This window comes from Calliopsis andreniformis, chromosome 4, assembly GCF_051401765.1.
Source record: "Calliopsis andreniformis isolate RMS-2024a chromosome 4, iyCalAndr_principal, whole genome shotgun sequence".
Taxonomy (NCBI): Eukaryota; Metazoa; Arthropoda; class Insecta; order Hymenoptera; family Andrenidae; genus Calliopsis; species Calliopsis andreniformis.
Window position 1 is genome coordinate 11,753,770 of NC_135065.1, and position 13,653 is coordinate 11,767,422.

The 13,653-nt window shown below is 46.9% G+C and overlaps 1 protein-coding gene across 1 annotated transcript in view; it reads left to right on the forward strand.

Moving 5' to 3' along the window:
* Positions 1 to 9,832: 9,832 nt before the first annotated feature.
* Mthl1 (adhesion G-protein coupled receptor methuselah-like 1) overlaps positions 9,833 to 13,653 on the forward strand; it is a 117,524-nt gene continuing 113,703 nt past the window's right edge. Inside the window, exons 1-2 of the mRNA XM_076376552.1 lie at positions 9,833 to 10,347; positions 12,447 to 12,719. Of these exons, the coding sequence (XP_076232667.1) occupies positions 9,833 to 10,347; positions 12,447 to 12,719 (788 nt within the window). The remainder of the gene's footprint in view (positions 10,348 to 12,446; positions 12,720 to 13,653) is intronic.

Here is a 13,653-nt window from a genome sequence, read left to right on the forward strand (position 1 = left end):
ACGCTCAATCATTATTCCCTCAAGCTGGTCTGCCTTCGCAAAATATTCACGGTTCCACGGAGTGGCAAAGAAATATAACCGAACGAATTTCTCATCGTGAATACGAGCACGTTGCCATCTGTTTCTCGACGTGTCGGCGATCAGCGCTCGCCCAACCGAGGGGTAAACAGCCCCACGAGGTTTTCCCCCCCAGTGGCGAGCGTGTTCGCAACATTACATTACAGAGTCTTTCCTGCATCCAGCGTGCCCCTGGAATTGGCCTCGTCCGTTCATCCCATGGAATTGCGAGAGTAATCCCCGACCGACGGCGTGTTGGCATTTACATAAAAATAATTAAACGGCTCGTTGTGCATCGGCCCCTTCGCCACCCGGATCCTGGCCGTGGAATTCGTTCGTAAGGAGGACGGATCGCGAGCGATCGAACCATGCAAATCCACCGCGGACTTTTATAAAATTGTAATGCATGGAGATGCTGGGCGCCTCGCTTTCGGCTTTTCCTGTCCATGAATTTTAACAACCGCTGGTTCTTACAGGAAAACCAGTCCTATTGCGATGGGGCTGATTGAAGAGTAGCGAGAAGCTGGCGTGGAGACGTGGGGTTTCGAGCATGAAATTCGTACTTGTGGAAAACTCGTAGAAATTGAAACTTTTTCCTCGTTAAGCACTCAGCTTCCACAGTACCTATCTTGTTTACCGTTTCTGTCATGTTTCTCTGTGGATAAGATTATTAAAAAATTGTCTAACTTATTAGTAGATGTAGTAGAATGTGTGTGATACTGAAAAGTATAGGAAGGATGAAAAATAGAGATCTGAAAGATGAAACAAATTTTAATGTAGTTCATTCCCACGTCTGATTTAAATGCATCCAACATGTTAAGCGTGGCGCCGATTCCTGGGGACCGACAGTGGACTTAGCAAGATCGGCGCCGCGCTCAGCGTGTTAATTAAAGGATCATATATAGTGTATAGCAAGAACTCGCGTGCTTTAAATACCACCAAGTTATATTAAACGTAGCACCGAACTTATAATGACAATTTCAAGGGCTTGCATATTTGAGTTCATCAAAAGCCGCCCAGAAATACGAATATCGACTCGTCAGAGAAGCCAGCATCCGAGCAAAGGGGAAAGGACAGCATAAAAGCAGAATCAGTCGTCGGTAGGTGTCGTACAGGCCGTAAAACGCGAGCATAAAAGCGCATTGATTTATGCGACGGAAAAGTATTCGATGGCTCGATTCACCCGAAGCCGAAGATTATTTTCGCTTTACTCGTTTGAATGCGCGTAATGACGCCGTAAAGAGCGTCGCAGCGGCGACCCTGCCCGCGACATGTTCACGAGCATCGAGTAAAAACTCCCCTCCGACGCGACTCTTTATTCGATCTTTGTGAAACTCGAGCAGATATCCGTCTCTTTGTTCCTCGGCGAGATCGCTGGTGCAGCTCGTCTATTTCGAGCGTCGCGACAGGAATCGTGGCGCACCTACAACGCGACAGGGAGCACCGTTCCCTTCCGAACACGGTCCCCCGTCTAATCGATACTCGCCGTTCCGCGTCGTTTCATCCTCGTCGGTGCTGATAAAGAGTGGAGCGGAGAAAGAAAAAGGCCGAGTCAGCGGGCAAAAATTAAAGATATCGATCAAAACTTGCGCTGGCTGGGAAGGGTGAGAAAAATGTCTTTCCCTGGGGGTGGGAGGGGGCTCGAGATCTCGGTCGGTTCCGGGTGCACGAGCACCCCAATCGAGTTCACCTAACGCGATCCAGCGTTATCCATTCGAACACCGCGCTCCTTCGCTCCCCTTTGTTCCTCGTCTTCGAGGTAAGCCTCGCAGACATCCACCCTCGAAGGACCTAGCTATGGCCAGCCAGCGAGACGAGGTTCGACACGGTAGAGCGGAGATCAGCAGCTGCGGTACCATGCTCGCGGTGCACCATGCTGTCCTTGATGGATGCTTTCACGCGCCTCCTCGGCGTAACACGTGTCTATGCGGGCCCCACGATGTGCTACGAACCCCGCCGCCACCCTGCTGCGCGTTCCACAGCAGCCAGATCCAACCCCGAGTCGCTAGAATCTGCACCGAGTCGAAACATCCCCCTCGAGTGTCTCTTCCTTTGCCCACCCTCGACCCATCCCCTCCTTCGCTTGTTTTTTGATAAAGAGTCACACGCTTCGATCGCGGCGAATGGAGTCCCACAGACGGGACACGGTCTTCTTGATATTTTTTCGCCCCCTTTCATCCCTCGATGACATCGTTCCAGGGGATCCAATCGAGACGCCCCCGTAATAGGACTCCGGGGTAATGACGACTGGGCCGGATGAGAACGAATAAAGCGACGAATATGAAGGTCCTTTGTGGCGTCGGTTTTGGGGGACGACTGATCGATCGCGTAACCGCGGAGATGCATTGTCTAATATGAATTATTAATGAAGATCGTGAAACGTGGCGTGGGATGATGAAGACGGGGATCGATTTGAGGGATGTTGACGTATGGTGTTTACTGGTTGTGGGATCGTCAGGGTTTTCTGTTTCTTCAAATTATTGTGTAGTTTTCGCGTAGGTTCTATTCTTTTGGAATATCGAAATTAGAGTTCCAAAGAGTATGCTCTCGGTAAGATAAATGTCCCTGGAAATGAACATAATAGGATTAAATAAAATGAACTTAAGTGTTTAAGTACTGGAACATGATCTATAAATTTATTGTGACCACTATGGCTACTAAAACTACTGTGACTACTGGGACTACTTTAATTACTGAGACATTTATCATACCTGAGAATTCCAAAGGGTATCCACTCAGGCATCTGTTCGCGAATATTTCGGGAAACATCGAAACCCGCAGGTTGGATCAGATAAACCATCGCATGGTGCACCAACTAAGGGTGCATTGTGTGCATCGAGGGGCTGGGGGTATTAAGTACGAGTCTGTATAGCTCATTCAGCGATGCAATCGCGATTACAGATAAGACCCAGCACGATCGCGATGAGGAACCCCTGCGTCACCCGCTTTCCTTCAGCTCATTATACAAACGTGGTTGGTTTATAAGGTCCGGAATTCGATCAGAGACTGTTCCGTCTTGGCCACTATCAACAACGCCGATGAGTCCAGCGATGATGAGGAGAGCTCGTCGATGTGATTCATCGCGATATCTGCGATTTATCTCGCTCTCGCCCTGCGCGTCTTTAGATAAAGGCCTCGACGAAATTGCAAACCATTCGTCGACGATAATGCTCGTCGGATAGCCTGCTGACGTATTTAACATCGAGTCGATGCTGTGGAATAACAGATGAGCCATTGAACGTCTGGCAAACATTTCTGCTTTTCGCAGCTAGTACACGCTCGATTAGAGAAGCAAAGAATATGGCAGTTACTCGAGGCAAGAATTACAGAGGTGATTTAAGGGCAACGCGGGTCGTTAAGACGCTGAAACATGGCCTGTCGAGGGAAGAGTTAAGCACAGATATGTAAATGGTCGAGATAGTATCTGAACTAGGGGCAGCTTTACGGAAGAGGCCTATGGACAGCTTATACACTCAATCTTCGGTGTTTCAGGAGCCTGAGCTGATTTATTCGAAATTGGTCTACCTGTTGAGAAGCCCGCGTCTTCATTATCAAATACTCATAGCAAACACTCTTTCTCCCCTTTCATCATTCATCATGCATAATCCAAACTCGTTCACCGCTCTAATTCCTCTGATTCGCCGCACGTGCTCTCAGCACGAAAAACTCTACCCCCTCAGAGATTCATTCGATCCGCTAATTTCTCAAACGAAATGGCGCTGCCCAAATGTTTTCGCCATTTCCACGCAGCTGCGAATGCCTCGCGCAGATATCGCCCCATGAAACATCCATCGCGAGCTGCTCGCCGATTCACCAGCCCCGACAAATTTCTCTCGCCTCTCGCGTCATTTTTCTTCCTCATCGTTTCCACGTGTAGACTCATCGGTCCGCGAAGATGCCTCGAGATTATACGGTGCACGACTTCTGGCGATGGTTCCCCGCCGAAAAAGGCGTCAGCTCCGCGCAATAACGCGTCGAGTGACGAGGCAGTCTCGCAGGACAATCGCACAGGTTCCTGTCCGGTGTTGAAACGCAATTCATCATGCCGCGCGTCCCTGAAGACACTTGGAGTGTGAGCAGGATGATGGACAAAGGGAAAATAGGAAGGGAGAAGTGGAGGAGTATAGGAGCGTGATGAAGAAAGAAGGGATGAGGATAAAAATAGTGTAGGAAGGAAGCAGAGGGGAAGAACGAGGGCCCCAGGGCCTCTGGGTGGTACCCCTGCACGCACTCGACGCATCAATCTTCTTCGCCAACAATGTTCGCGTAAATTACCCTCATCGATATCAAAGTGACGAGGGTGGTGTTGGCTGCGATGGGGGCGGAAGAGGCCGGCCCTTATCTCGCGCCAGTCAGAAAATTGAGTTTACAAAGATCCCTCCGTGGAAGCCTCTTACCGTCGAACGTCACTCGCACGTCCCTGGCCCTGTATGCTGTCCATAAAAATTCAACCCGCCCGTGTTTTCCCTTGGCTGTATCTCCTGCAGGTGCACTCGAAAATTCCTCCCAGGCAAAAGGTCTAGCACGACGGGGAAATTACCTCGGTGAACGCTCTTGGCCGAGAAAAACCGTGAAAAATATGCAAAGCAGGAAGCCGTGCATGCAGTATCTTGCAAAGACGTGTACGCAACGCCCTGGCCACTGAACGGGCAGTGTGCAATCGGCCCATAAATTGCGGGTGATACCAGCGCTGGTGGCAGCCGCGATGTGTACGCTCGGCTATGGAACACGGCTTTAAATTTCCTTCAGACGCCACTTAAACAAGGGGAGAGAAAACCCGCGGCAGAGATTAGCTCGCGAAAGTTTCGACAGTGCTTGGCTTAACGTACCGTTATGATCTTTATGGCCGAGGTTTATAGATCGTTACGATTGAACTTTCGCGCTCGGATTGTGCTTAGGATGCTAGGACCTTTCCCCCAGACAAGACGTCTTTTATGTATACTCAGATTCTGATACGATCAAAAACAGTTCAGCTTTGATTCTTCTTTTATTTTTGAAATTAATGTCTGAGTTCGTCAGGGTTCGTGACCTTTCCTTGCAAGTCTTTGAGTCTTCTCTAAAGGAGTTGACAGAGGATCCACGCTCCCCCAATTATCGCAATTCGAGTCCACCTTTTTTCAGATTATCGATGAGCGGAGAAAACGCTCATTAATTGTCCCCTCGTAGCGCGTGTACTTTTCCACTTTTAATTACGCCCCCCGCCACTTACGCCGGCGCCGTGTCCAGCGGTAATGAAAATCTCGAGCTAACAGGATCATCAGGGACGAATTAAGCGAATATGCAGTAATCGCGAACCCGAGCCTCGGCGTTCTTTAATTAACGAAGCTTATTTTAATCATCTCCGATCGGGCTCTCGACTCCGTAATAATCGCGTCCACTAGAAAAACGTCTGTCCGTCGTTCCGACTTCGTCGCGGCGATAACTTTCGCATCTCGGGTTCGATAACGTTCAATCGCCTAATCGCCGTCTCGCGAAAATTAATCGGCCCGTAAACGACGCCGCTTGTCGTGTAATTATCGACCGAGAGCCGAAGATATTATCTTTAATTTTCACGGGAGCGGCCGCTCGCGCCGCTATCACTTGCATCGTCGATGACGAAGATAAGGGGCGAATTGCTATTAGAAAAAGTCCTTGTCGAGGGCCTGGACACCGACTGTGCACTTAACTGCACGCGACAGAATGCATAATATAGATGATCGTCGATAAAGCGACACGATCCTAGGGTCTTGGGAGCTTTCGGAGGCTCGCAAGTATCGCGACGACGGAGCTGCTTCGTTGGGGGTGGGAGCGTGTTAATTTTCTTGGGACGTCGCCCCTGTTTCGGATCGCCATGATCGACGACGTTCCTCCCATGGGCCCTCGTATTTATGGGGCTCGAGATTAGCTCGCGAGACCCTGACGTTAACCTTTTCACGAGGAAGCGACTTTTATAGCATCGCGACGTAATCGAACCGCCTTATCGCTGGCCCTGCCGCATGAACAGCTTTATCGCGTCACCGCTTTCCATACCTTCCTTCCTCTATTTTTCGTTATTGTTGCAAGCTTGCGCCCGCTCTTTGCACCGAGTGTTTTACGGGTGTCTGAAGGTTGCGAGTGCAAATTTAACCGGGCGATAGAGCACGCGAAAAGAAACAAACAAGACAGCGAGTTAATACTCGAGCAGATATAAAAGACTTCTTTTATGATGCTGCAGTGTTGCTCTTCCGAATCAGATTTCACTGCGTGGCTGCTGCTCGATGCAAGCCAACGAGTGTCTGTCGGCTGCTGCACCGATCTCTTCAAACGTTTCCACTCGTACTTGGGAACAATCCTCACGCTCTAGCCTTGCCAAGAATCTACTACTTCTCTAAACTTCGAGTCCCTTAAAATACGCGTACTGTTTTCTATCTAGTACTCAGACTTCTCTAATTTCGTGTTCAGTCAGTGGTACCAATCCTCGATTCGCTCTGGAGCAGTTCTAGTTCAAGGCTGGACTCGGCTCTATTTCATAGGAAATCAATCGTAGGCTGGGTGCATTCTACAACTTTCTAGACCTAGAGTCTATATAAAATTCTAGAGTTTCCAATTAGGCAACACTATACTTAAAAAATCACTGTACACTTAAATTGATCTAAAAATGTCCCTATATCTGTCCCAATAAAACCAGACCTCACTCATTAAACTGCTCACAGTGCACCTCTTCTTCCCACCTTAAACTCTCTCATAATTGCAATTGCCAGAACCCCTCGATTTGCATTGTTACACCCGAAACAAAGACGCCTCATCTTCCCTCTGGTACCCACCGTTCAATTAGCGAAACAAAACCCGTCGCGATCTCGATTGCCTTTTGCAATTCATAAACTCTATCGAAACGAAGAGGATGGGGTTGCATTATCGAACGTTCCCTGAAGCGCATTATTTTCCAGATACGATCGGGCAGGAGCGATTCCCTTAATGAGTAACGGTCGATCGAGCAATGATTCCGCGGGATTTCGAAATCGCTGGAGCAACGCGGATCAAACCGTCTGGCTCGGCCCCTCGGCCGTAGACAACCAGAGGGGGGATGCTAGATAAAATCTGTATTACATTTAGGGGCGCTCCTATTAACGTGCGTGTACGCGTTGCGTCGCGACGCCAGGGCGCTGGATCCACGTGATTTACGCGCGCCAGGGCTGCCCCGAATTCCAAAGCTTCCTATTAACCGGCGCCGCGCGTTCCCGACGAAATTTGAAAAACGATTTTATCGGCGAGGCTCGATTGCTCCGCGCGCCGATATATTTCAGCCGAGCAGGGGACAGCCGCGTAATTGCGGCGCACAGCCTCCCCGAACTCACCCTAATTTCGCTATAAGTTTCGTGTTAAGGCGGGAAAAACGCAGACTCCTAACAAAACCTTCCCCGTGTTCCGCTGCCCGCGGACTAAGGACACTTTAATTGACGAAATTTCCGCGCAACCACCGCGGCCAGGCATAAATCCCGAATTTTCGCCGCGGAGAAGAAGTTTAATTGCCAGCGTCCGAAACTTTTAAACTTCCTGCGCGTTCCTGCTCGTTTCTGCTCGTCCGCACGGAAATTCGTCTTGCTGGTTCTTCTGGGGAAATGAGCGGCAAGAAGCGAGCCTGGCGGTTTTCCGCGATGGATGGGACGGTTGTTAGATCAGTTTTTAAAGAGCTGAGTGGAGATACCGGGGCTCGGAGAATATTCAATTTTAAATCCATCTGCAGAGAAATGCTCGTTAAATTTTCAGGTTTTCAAGGTAGTTCCATTTGTCCCAGTTTTTAAATTCCAGTTCCGAGAAGTCATCTCGCGAGTTTCTACTGGAATTTACATCTCCTGTGTCTTTTTATTTCACAGAATCTCGAGATTCGAGGGAATTCGCAATATTGGTAGCGAGGTGTGTTTCGTAGAAGAGATCTGGTAGATCTGGCTCCGTCGAACAGGATCGTGTTAATCTCGCGATCATAACGCACCTATAAATTACTCGAAGTAGGCTCGCTTCCCGCATGCAGAGCATTCTAGATCGAGTCTTCGCAGTTGGTTCCACGAATGGTTAATGGTCTCGCTCCTCGGCGTACTGTTACTTCGAATCACGGTCATTATCATAGACGACCTTCGATCAAAGACTACCTCGACGAATCGCCAGGGTAACTGTGTCCACAAAGTTCCTGCTTCGCTAATCACGTGCACACGTCGATTCCACGATACCACGATCGCCTACCTAATCATTCTGCCAATAATAATGATCCCAAGTTAGTTGCTGTATATTTTCCCACAGAACCCACTCGCGCATTGTACCTTCCCGGAAAATTTGCCGAACACTCTGCTTCCAGAAGCGATCATTCTGTATTTCATAGCGCTTCCACGAACGAACGACTTGCAAGGTTAAAGAATGAGCTGAAATACACACGCCTTAATTTGTTTCTGATGATGGTACGGCTTCTGCGTCACGGGAAACTCGTGAACCTTGCCACTTCCCTGAAGATCTAATTCATAAATTATCGTAGGGAATTCAGAAGTGTTAGAATAGAGCTTGCGGTAGTAGGAAGCTCCGTTATTTGAATACATTACGGTATGTATGTTCTGGGATTCCAGTGTCCTGTTAGTTTAATACAGTATTTACAGTTTTATAAATCCTACGCTTCAGGAATTACCTATATAATTTACATTCCTCTCTCTTTAATTAACTCTTAACTACAAACACACCATTTCACACCATTAAATACCCACTTATGAAATATAGAAATCAAGTATAACATATATCAAAAAGTTTTATTATATAAATCTTCCATTTGTCAAGAAGGAATAATACTAAAAATATATCACACACAGTCTTTCCATCCCCATATCAATAATTAGAAATTAACCCCAGTAAACCCTTCTAAAAAAAAATGAAAAACCACAGGACACAAGGAACTTACTTCCAAATAAATTATATAATTTCCACGCACTTTACAATGCACCTTGCAATGCACCTTGCGAAGGTCCACAACAGAAGCACCGTCCAACATTCATAAAAAGGAAGAGGGAAGTATTTCCCACGGAAAGGAAGAGACAACCTCACGCAAGGTACCGTTGCACTTCCGGTAAGGAAGCCAGTAGCGGGAGCGAGCACGTGGTCGCGAATTCACCCCGCGGGGGACGAGCAGCGTCGCGACGAAGGCCGTCGCGAAGAAGGAAGAAAGCCAGGTGGTTGAATAAGGGCGGGCGCAGTGGGGGGTGCGCGCGCAGCTGCGCGCCACGCTGCCCGAGCAGGCTCGCGCGGCGGCCGCGTGGTCGGCCCGCTTCAGTAACTCCGAAACCTCCGAGCGAGTGAGTCACGTCCGATTTCGATCCCGACGCATCAAAACATTACTTCCACTCGAGTGTACTGACACTGCCTCGACTGTTTATACTCGTTTCTACTTTTCTATTCTCCTCTACCATCGCGCGTAGCCTTCACTGAAGAACGCTAGGGAATATTAAGAACAATTTCCAGCTTCGAATAACTATTCAAGTGCATCGTTTATCATTTTCAATCGCGAGTAAAAGTGACAATCGTGAGTCTCCTTTCGATAGACACTTCGCTATTTATCAAGCAATAATTTTCGAGAAGGAAAGGAACAGAATTGGAGCCCAGTTGAGGTTAAACGTAAAGTTCAGTGTCTTGTTTACACACAACCGTGCGCCCTCTGTGACTCGGTATCCAGTTTTATGGACTCTGGAATTTTCGTGCGTTCGTTCTACCCCAGTGAGTGAGTTTCTGTGATGTTTTCGGTTTAATAGTCTCGATTGACCTGAATTCTCGAGAGACTCCCGCCATGAAAGTGTTCAGCTTGATGATCCTGGCGACGCTCGCTGCGGCGGTGCTCTGCGAGCCAAGCGACACGTCGCGAAGCAGGGTGACGGTCTCCAAGTGCTGCAGAGACAAAGAGCACTTGGTGAAGAAGTCAGACGGCGACCCAAACACCTCGACTGTGTGCGAAGCCACTGAGAACGAGTGGAAACCCTTCATCTACTCGCCGTCTCATCGGACGAAGCTGTCCAGTCTGCCACCAGAATGGGACGTCGTGGTTCGGAAGCCAGAATGTGGGGAGAACACGGTGTTGACCTATGTGCCCTACAGAAGCGCGAACCCTGTGATACTGCTCGACGATGGTCGCGCGTTTATCGACGCCCACACGGACGACAAGTTCGAGCCTGACGAGTACTGCTCTGATTCGAACGCGTTGCTTTTCTGCGTGAAGAAGAGAATGGAGGGAAATCACGCGGCAGCGACTATGAGACCCAGGGTGCGAAAATGTTGTGGCGTGGATGCGGCTTTTTATGAGGAAAGGTAAGTTTTTTGGGAAGGGTTAACCTCTGACAATCTTAGGAGTATATTAATGAAACAAGAAAGTAAAAGTATTGGAATATTTTGAATTTATCTGTGTACGTTGAACCGATAGGAACAATGAGGTCATATGTATTGTACGCGTATGTCGAACCGGTTTGAGAGTTTAGTACGTGATAGTGTGATTTGGAATTTAAGTTAGAAGTGTTCGAATGAAGCTATTATGCAGTTATAGACGATCAGGTTTACTGCTTATCCGATTAATTGTTGATGAAAAATTCTTAGGTTAATTCCGAAAAACATTAATACGTCCATTGCCCAGTGTTTTAGTACAACGTTTATAACTTGGATAAATGTTCTTTAAAAGCCATCTGTAATTTGATTATTTCTTATAGCTCTGTTTATGAGGGCAGTGTTCAAATTTTCAGCTTGGATTTATGAGAGAGCGAGATATTTTATTAAGTGCAGAATGAGGAAGTTCGATTTTGGTTTTAGAATGTTCTGTGTGTTATTAAATCCTCTGGACTTAGCGGCTTTATGCAGCGCCATAGTATAATTAACTGCGGCCAGGTTGGAGTACGCTCTCCTAACAGCTCAAAGTTTCAAATCACTTTTCAAGAGTTATTGAAGTTGTACTGAATCGCAGAGTTCCTTCTGATTCGAAATTAATACTTCCAGCGACTGCTGTGGTCTTTATTTCGCAACAGTGACAAAAATGAATACAGTTGTAAGTACTTACTTATACTTATTCAAGGAACAACTAAGTACAGAGTGATTGAAAAATATTTTATTCCTTAAAATATTTCCTAAAATGTGTGTATAACACTGTACATATTTTTCTAAGAAACATTTTTCGAGGTCTTCAAACATTGAACAAAGACAGCGTCGGTAACTGACGGTTCTTGTTTCCAAGTTCATCAATATTTTTGTAAGTGGATGAGCCAAGGAAATAGTATACCAGAGTAAACCACAGAATACTGATGAACTCGAAAACAGGATCCGCCAGGTCATCTCCGGTCGCCGTCGAATTCTCAAGAAAGATCGTAGAAAGTATACCTGCCTCTCCAAAATGTCTGTGAAAAATTCTAAGAAACACACCAAGTAGTAACCTCACAGAAACTAAGAAAATAACATTCACATCCTTCTACATACCCTACCAAACCCGAAACTAAAATTCAATTACAAAATTCCATGAAATAATAGAAAAAGAAATTTCCATCAACTAGTGTCCTCAAACTCAGAAAATCAGGCTCCATACTTACAATCTACGTAAACATGGAGCTCCAATAAATTCTCGAATTGAAGGGCACACTGTTTGCTTTAACGTCTCGGGGGACTGTTTTCTTTAGGACCACTCATCGCAATAATATCCTTCGTCAAGAGGATACAGGACTTCGTGTCCCAGGTAAAGAGCCGCCTGAATAAGGGCAAAGAAGGGCGAGCTTCGCTCAGACGCATTGTGTTTGCCGTGGAAGCGTGACGTACGAGTAAACAGAAAACGCTGGGCTCCGTTTTAATCGCGTTCCCAATCGGCAGTTCCACGGACTTTGTTGGCATTCTGTGTAGCCAGTTTCCTAGATAAATTCCAGCGATAGGGACTTTCTTTCGCGGCGCGTAGAGTCCACGTTTCGTGCGTGCGTTTTATTCACAGACTTGAGTGTTTACGTCGAAAAACTGCGCGGATGGTTGCTTCTGAAATTCCGTGTGTTGCCTGCCTACGTGACTTGACGATTTTACTAATTTATCGACATCGATGCTCGAGCGTGGTCAGGATCCATATTCAGAGACTTCTGATTGCGACGATTTTGCGTTGAGTTACGCAAGACGCGAATTCAACTTCGCGGAAATGGGGATCTGTTACATTTTTTATGAATTAGTCGCTGCGTTCTTGCTGCCATTACTGCTGGCATTTAGGAAGGAAATACTTCACTGTTTTACTGGAGGTTTAGGTGACTATTCCACTGTATAATAGCAAATTTAATAAATTCTTTGTAGTAAATATTTATCAATTTTTTATAAAGTAGACATAGTCTCGTAGGAAGTAAAACTCCTATGAAAATTTCTGAACTCAGCTAACGACATGGTATGTTTGTATTTTACAGACACACCTGTGCGCAACTAAAGGAAACTGAGAACGACACTCCATTGCTTCCAAATGTATCCTCGTCCGTCGAAATTGTGCCAGGCTTCCCAACTTGCCTACGTTCCGACAACTTCACGATTATTGGAGACTCGAAAGACGCGGTGCTATTGCCGGATGGTGGCCTCGAAATAGATGGGGTCACTCTACCTACGGTCCAGTTTTGCGTCGAGAGAGTCAAGGAGCTGAACCAGGTAGCCAAGGTGTTTGCCTGCTCGGAGCATGCGGCACAAAGGTACGTCCATTCCTGCTATTATACTACTGTTATCTGTTTATTCGAACGACGGGAATTTTCGGTCAGAAGGGTCTACGAATCGCTCTCCCTCACTTTGCTTCCACACTGGTTTTCAATATTAGATACTTTGTTTTTAATCCTTCGTGGATTCAATGATATGCAAGTATATTTCATTTAAATTACATGAAGCTGTGTGTAAGACGTATTTGATATAAATATGTGGCTACATCTGAAATATTTTTATTAAAAGGAAATAAATTTCCTGTATAAAATTCTCGAATTCTCACGAAAAAGATATTACACAGAGAATAATTTGCATAGTAGATATTATACAGCTACATCCCTCGCGATTGAAATACAGTTCGTGGAAGGTGTGAAAGTTGAGCAGGGCAGCTTTAACTATTAACTCAGTATTCGTTGGACTATAAGCAGGCAAAGTTCAGTTCGTTTTTCGCGCGTTTCTTGGAGTCCTGATATTTTCTCATTAGCGTGTCGCGTTTCTTAAACGAGAGCGCGGCTCGACCGTTCCGCTCGACAGAGCGTGTTTCTCCGCAAGACGAAATTAAAGTAATGAACGAAACTCGGTGTGACGTATCCGCAGAACTCCCGCGTGTCTGGGAAAAATAAACGGTACCACGAAGTCGTGAATAATGAATAAACAACGCGGCCGTCTGAAATAATAATCGCGCGAGTGCTTTCGCCGCGATTTCGAGATTCGCCAGCGCGAATCGAGGTCAACGACGGAAGACTTCTTTTAATTTATTTTCCGTCGGTTCAGTCGGGTTCGCCTGAACAGAGGGATCGACCCAGTTCGAGACGTGAATCGAGTTTTTGCACCATGTATCGACTGTCCCGATCGCGATTTATTGGTTACGGCTTCATTGCATCCTCGACGGTAGTCCAATGGGCATACGGTTCGCCTAGGTCTGACGAC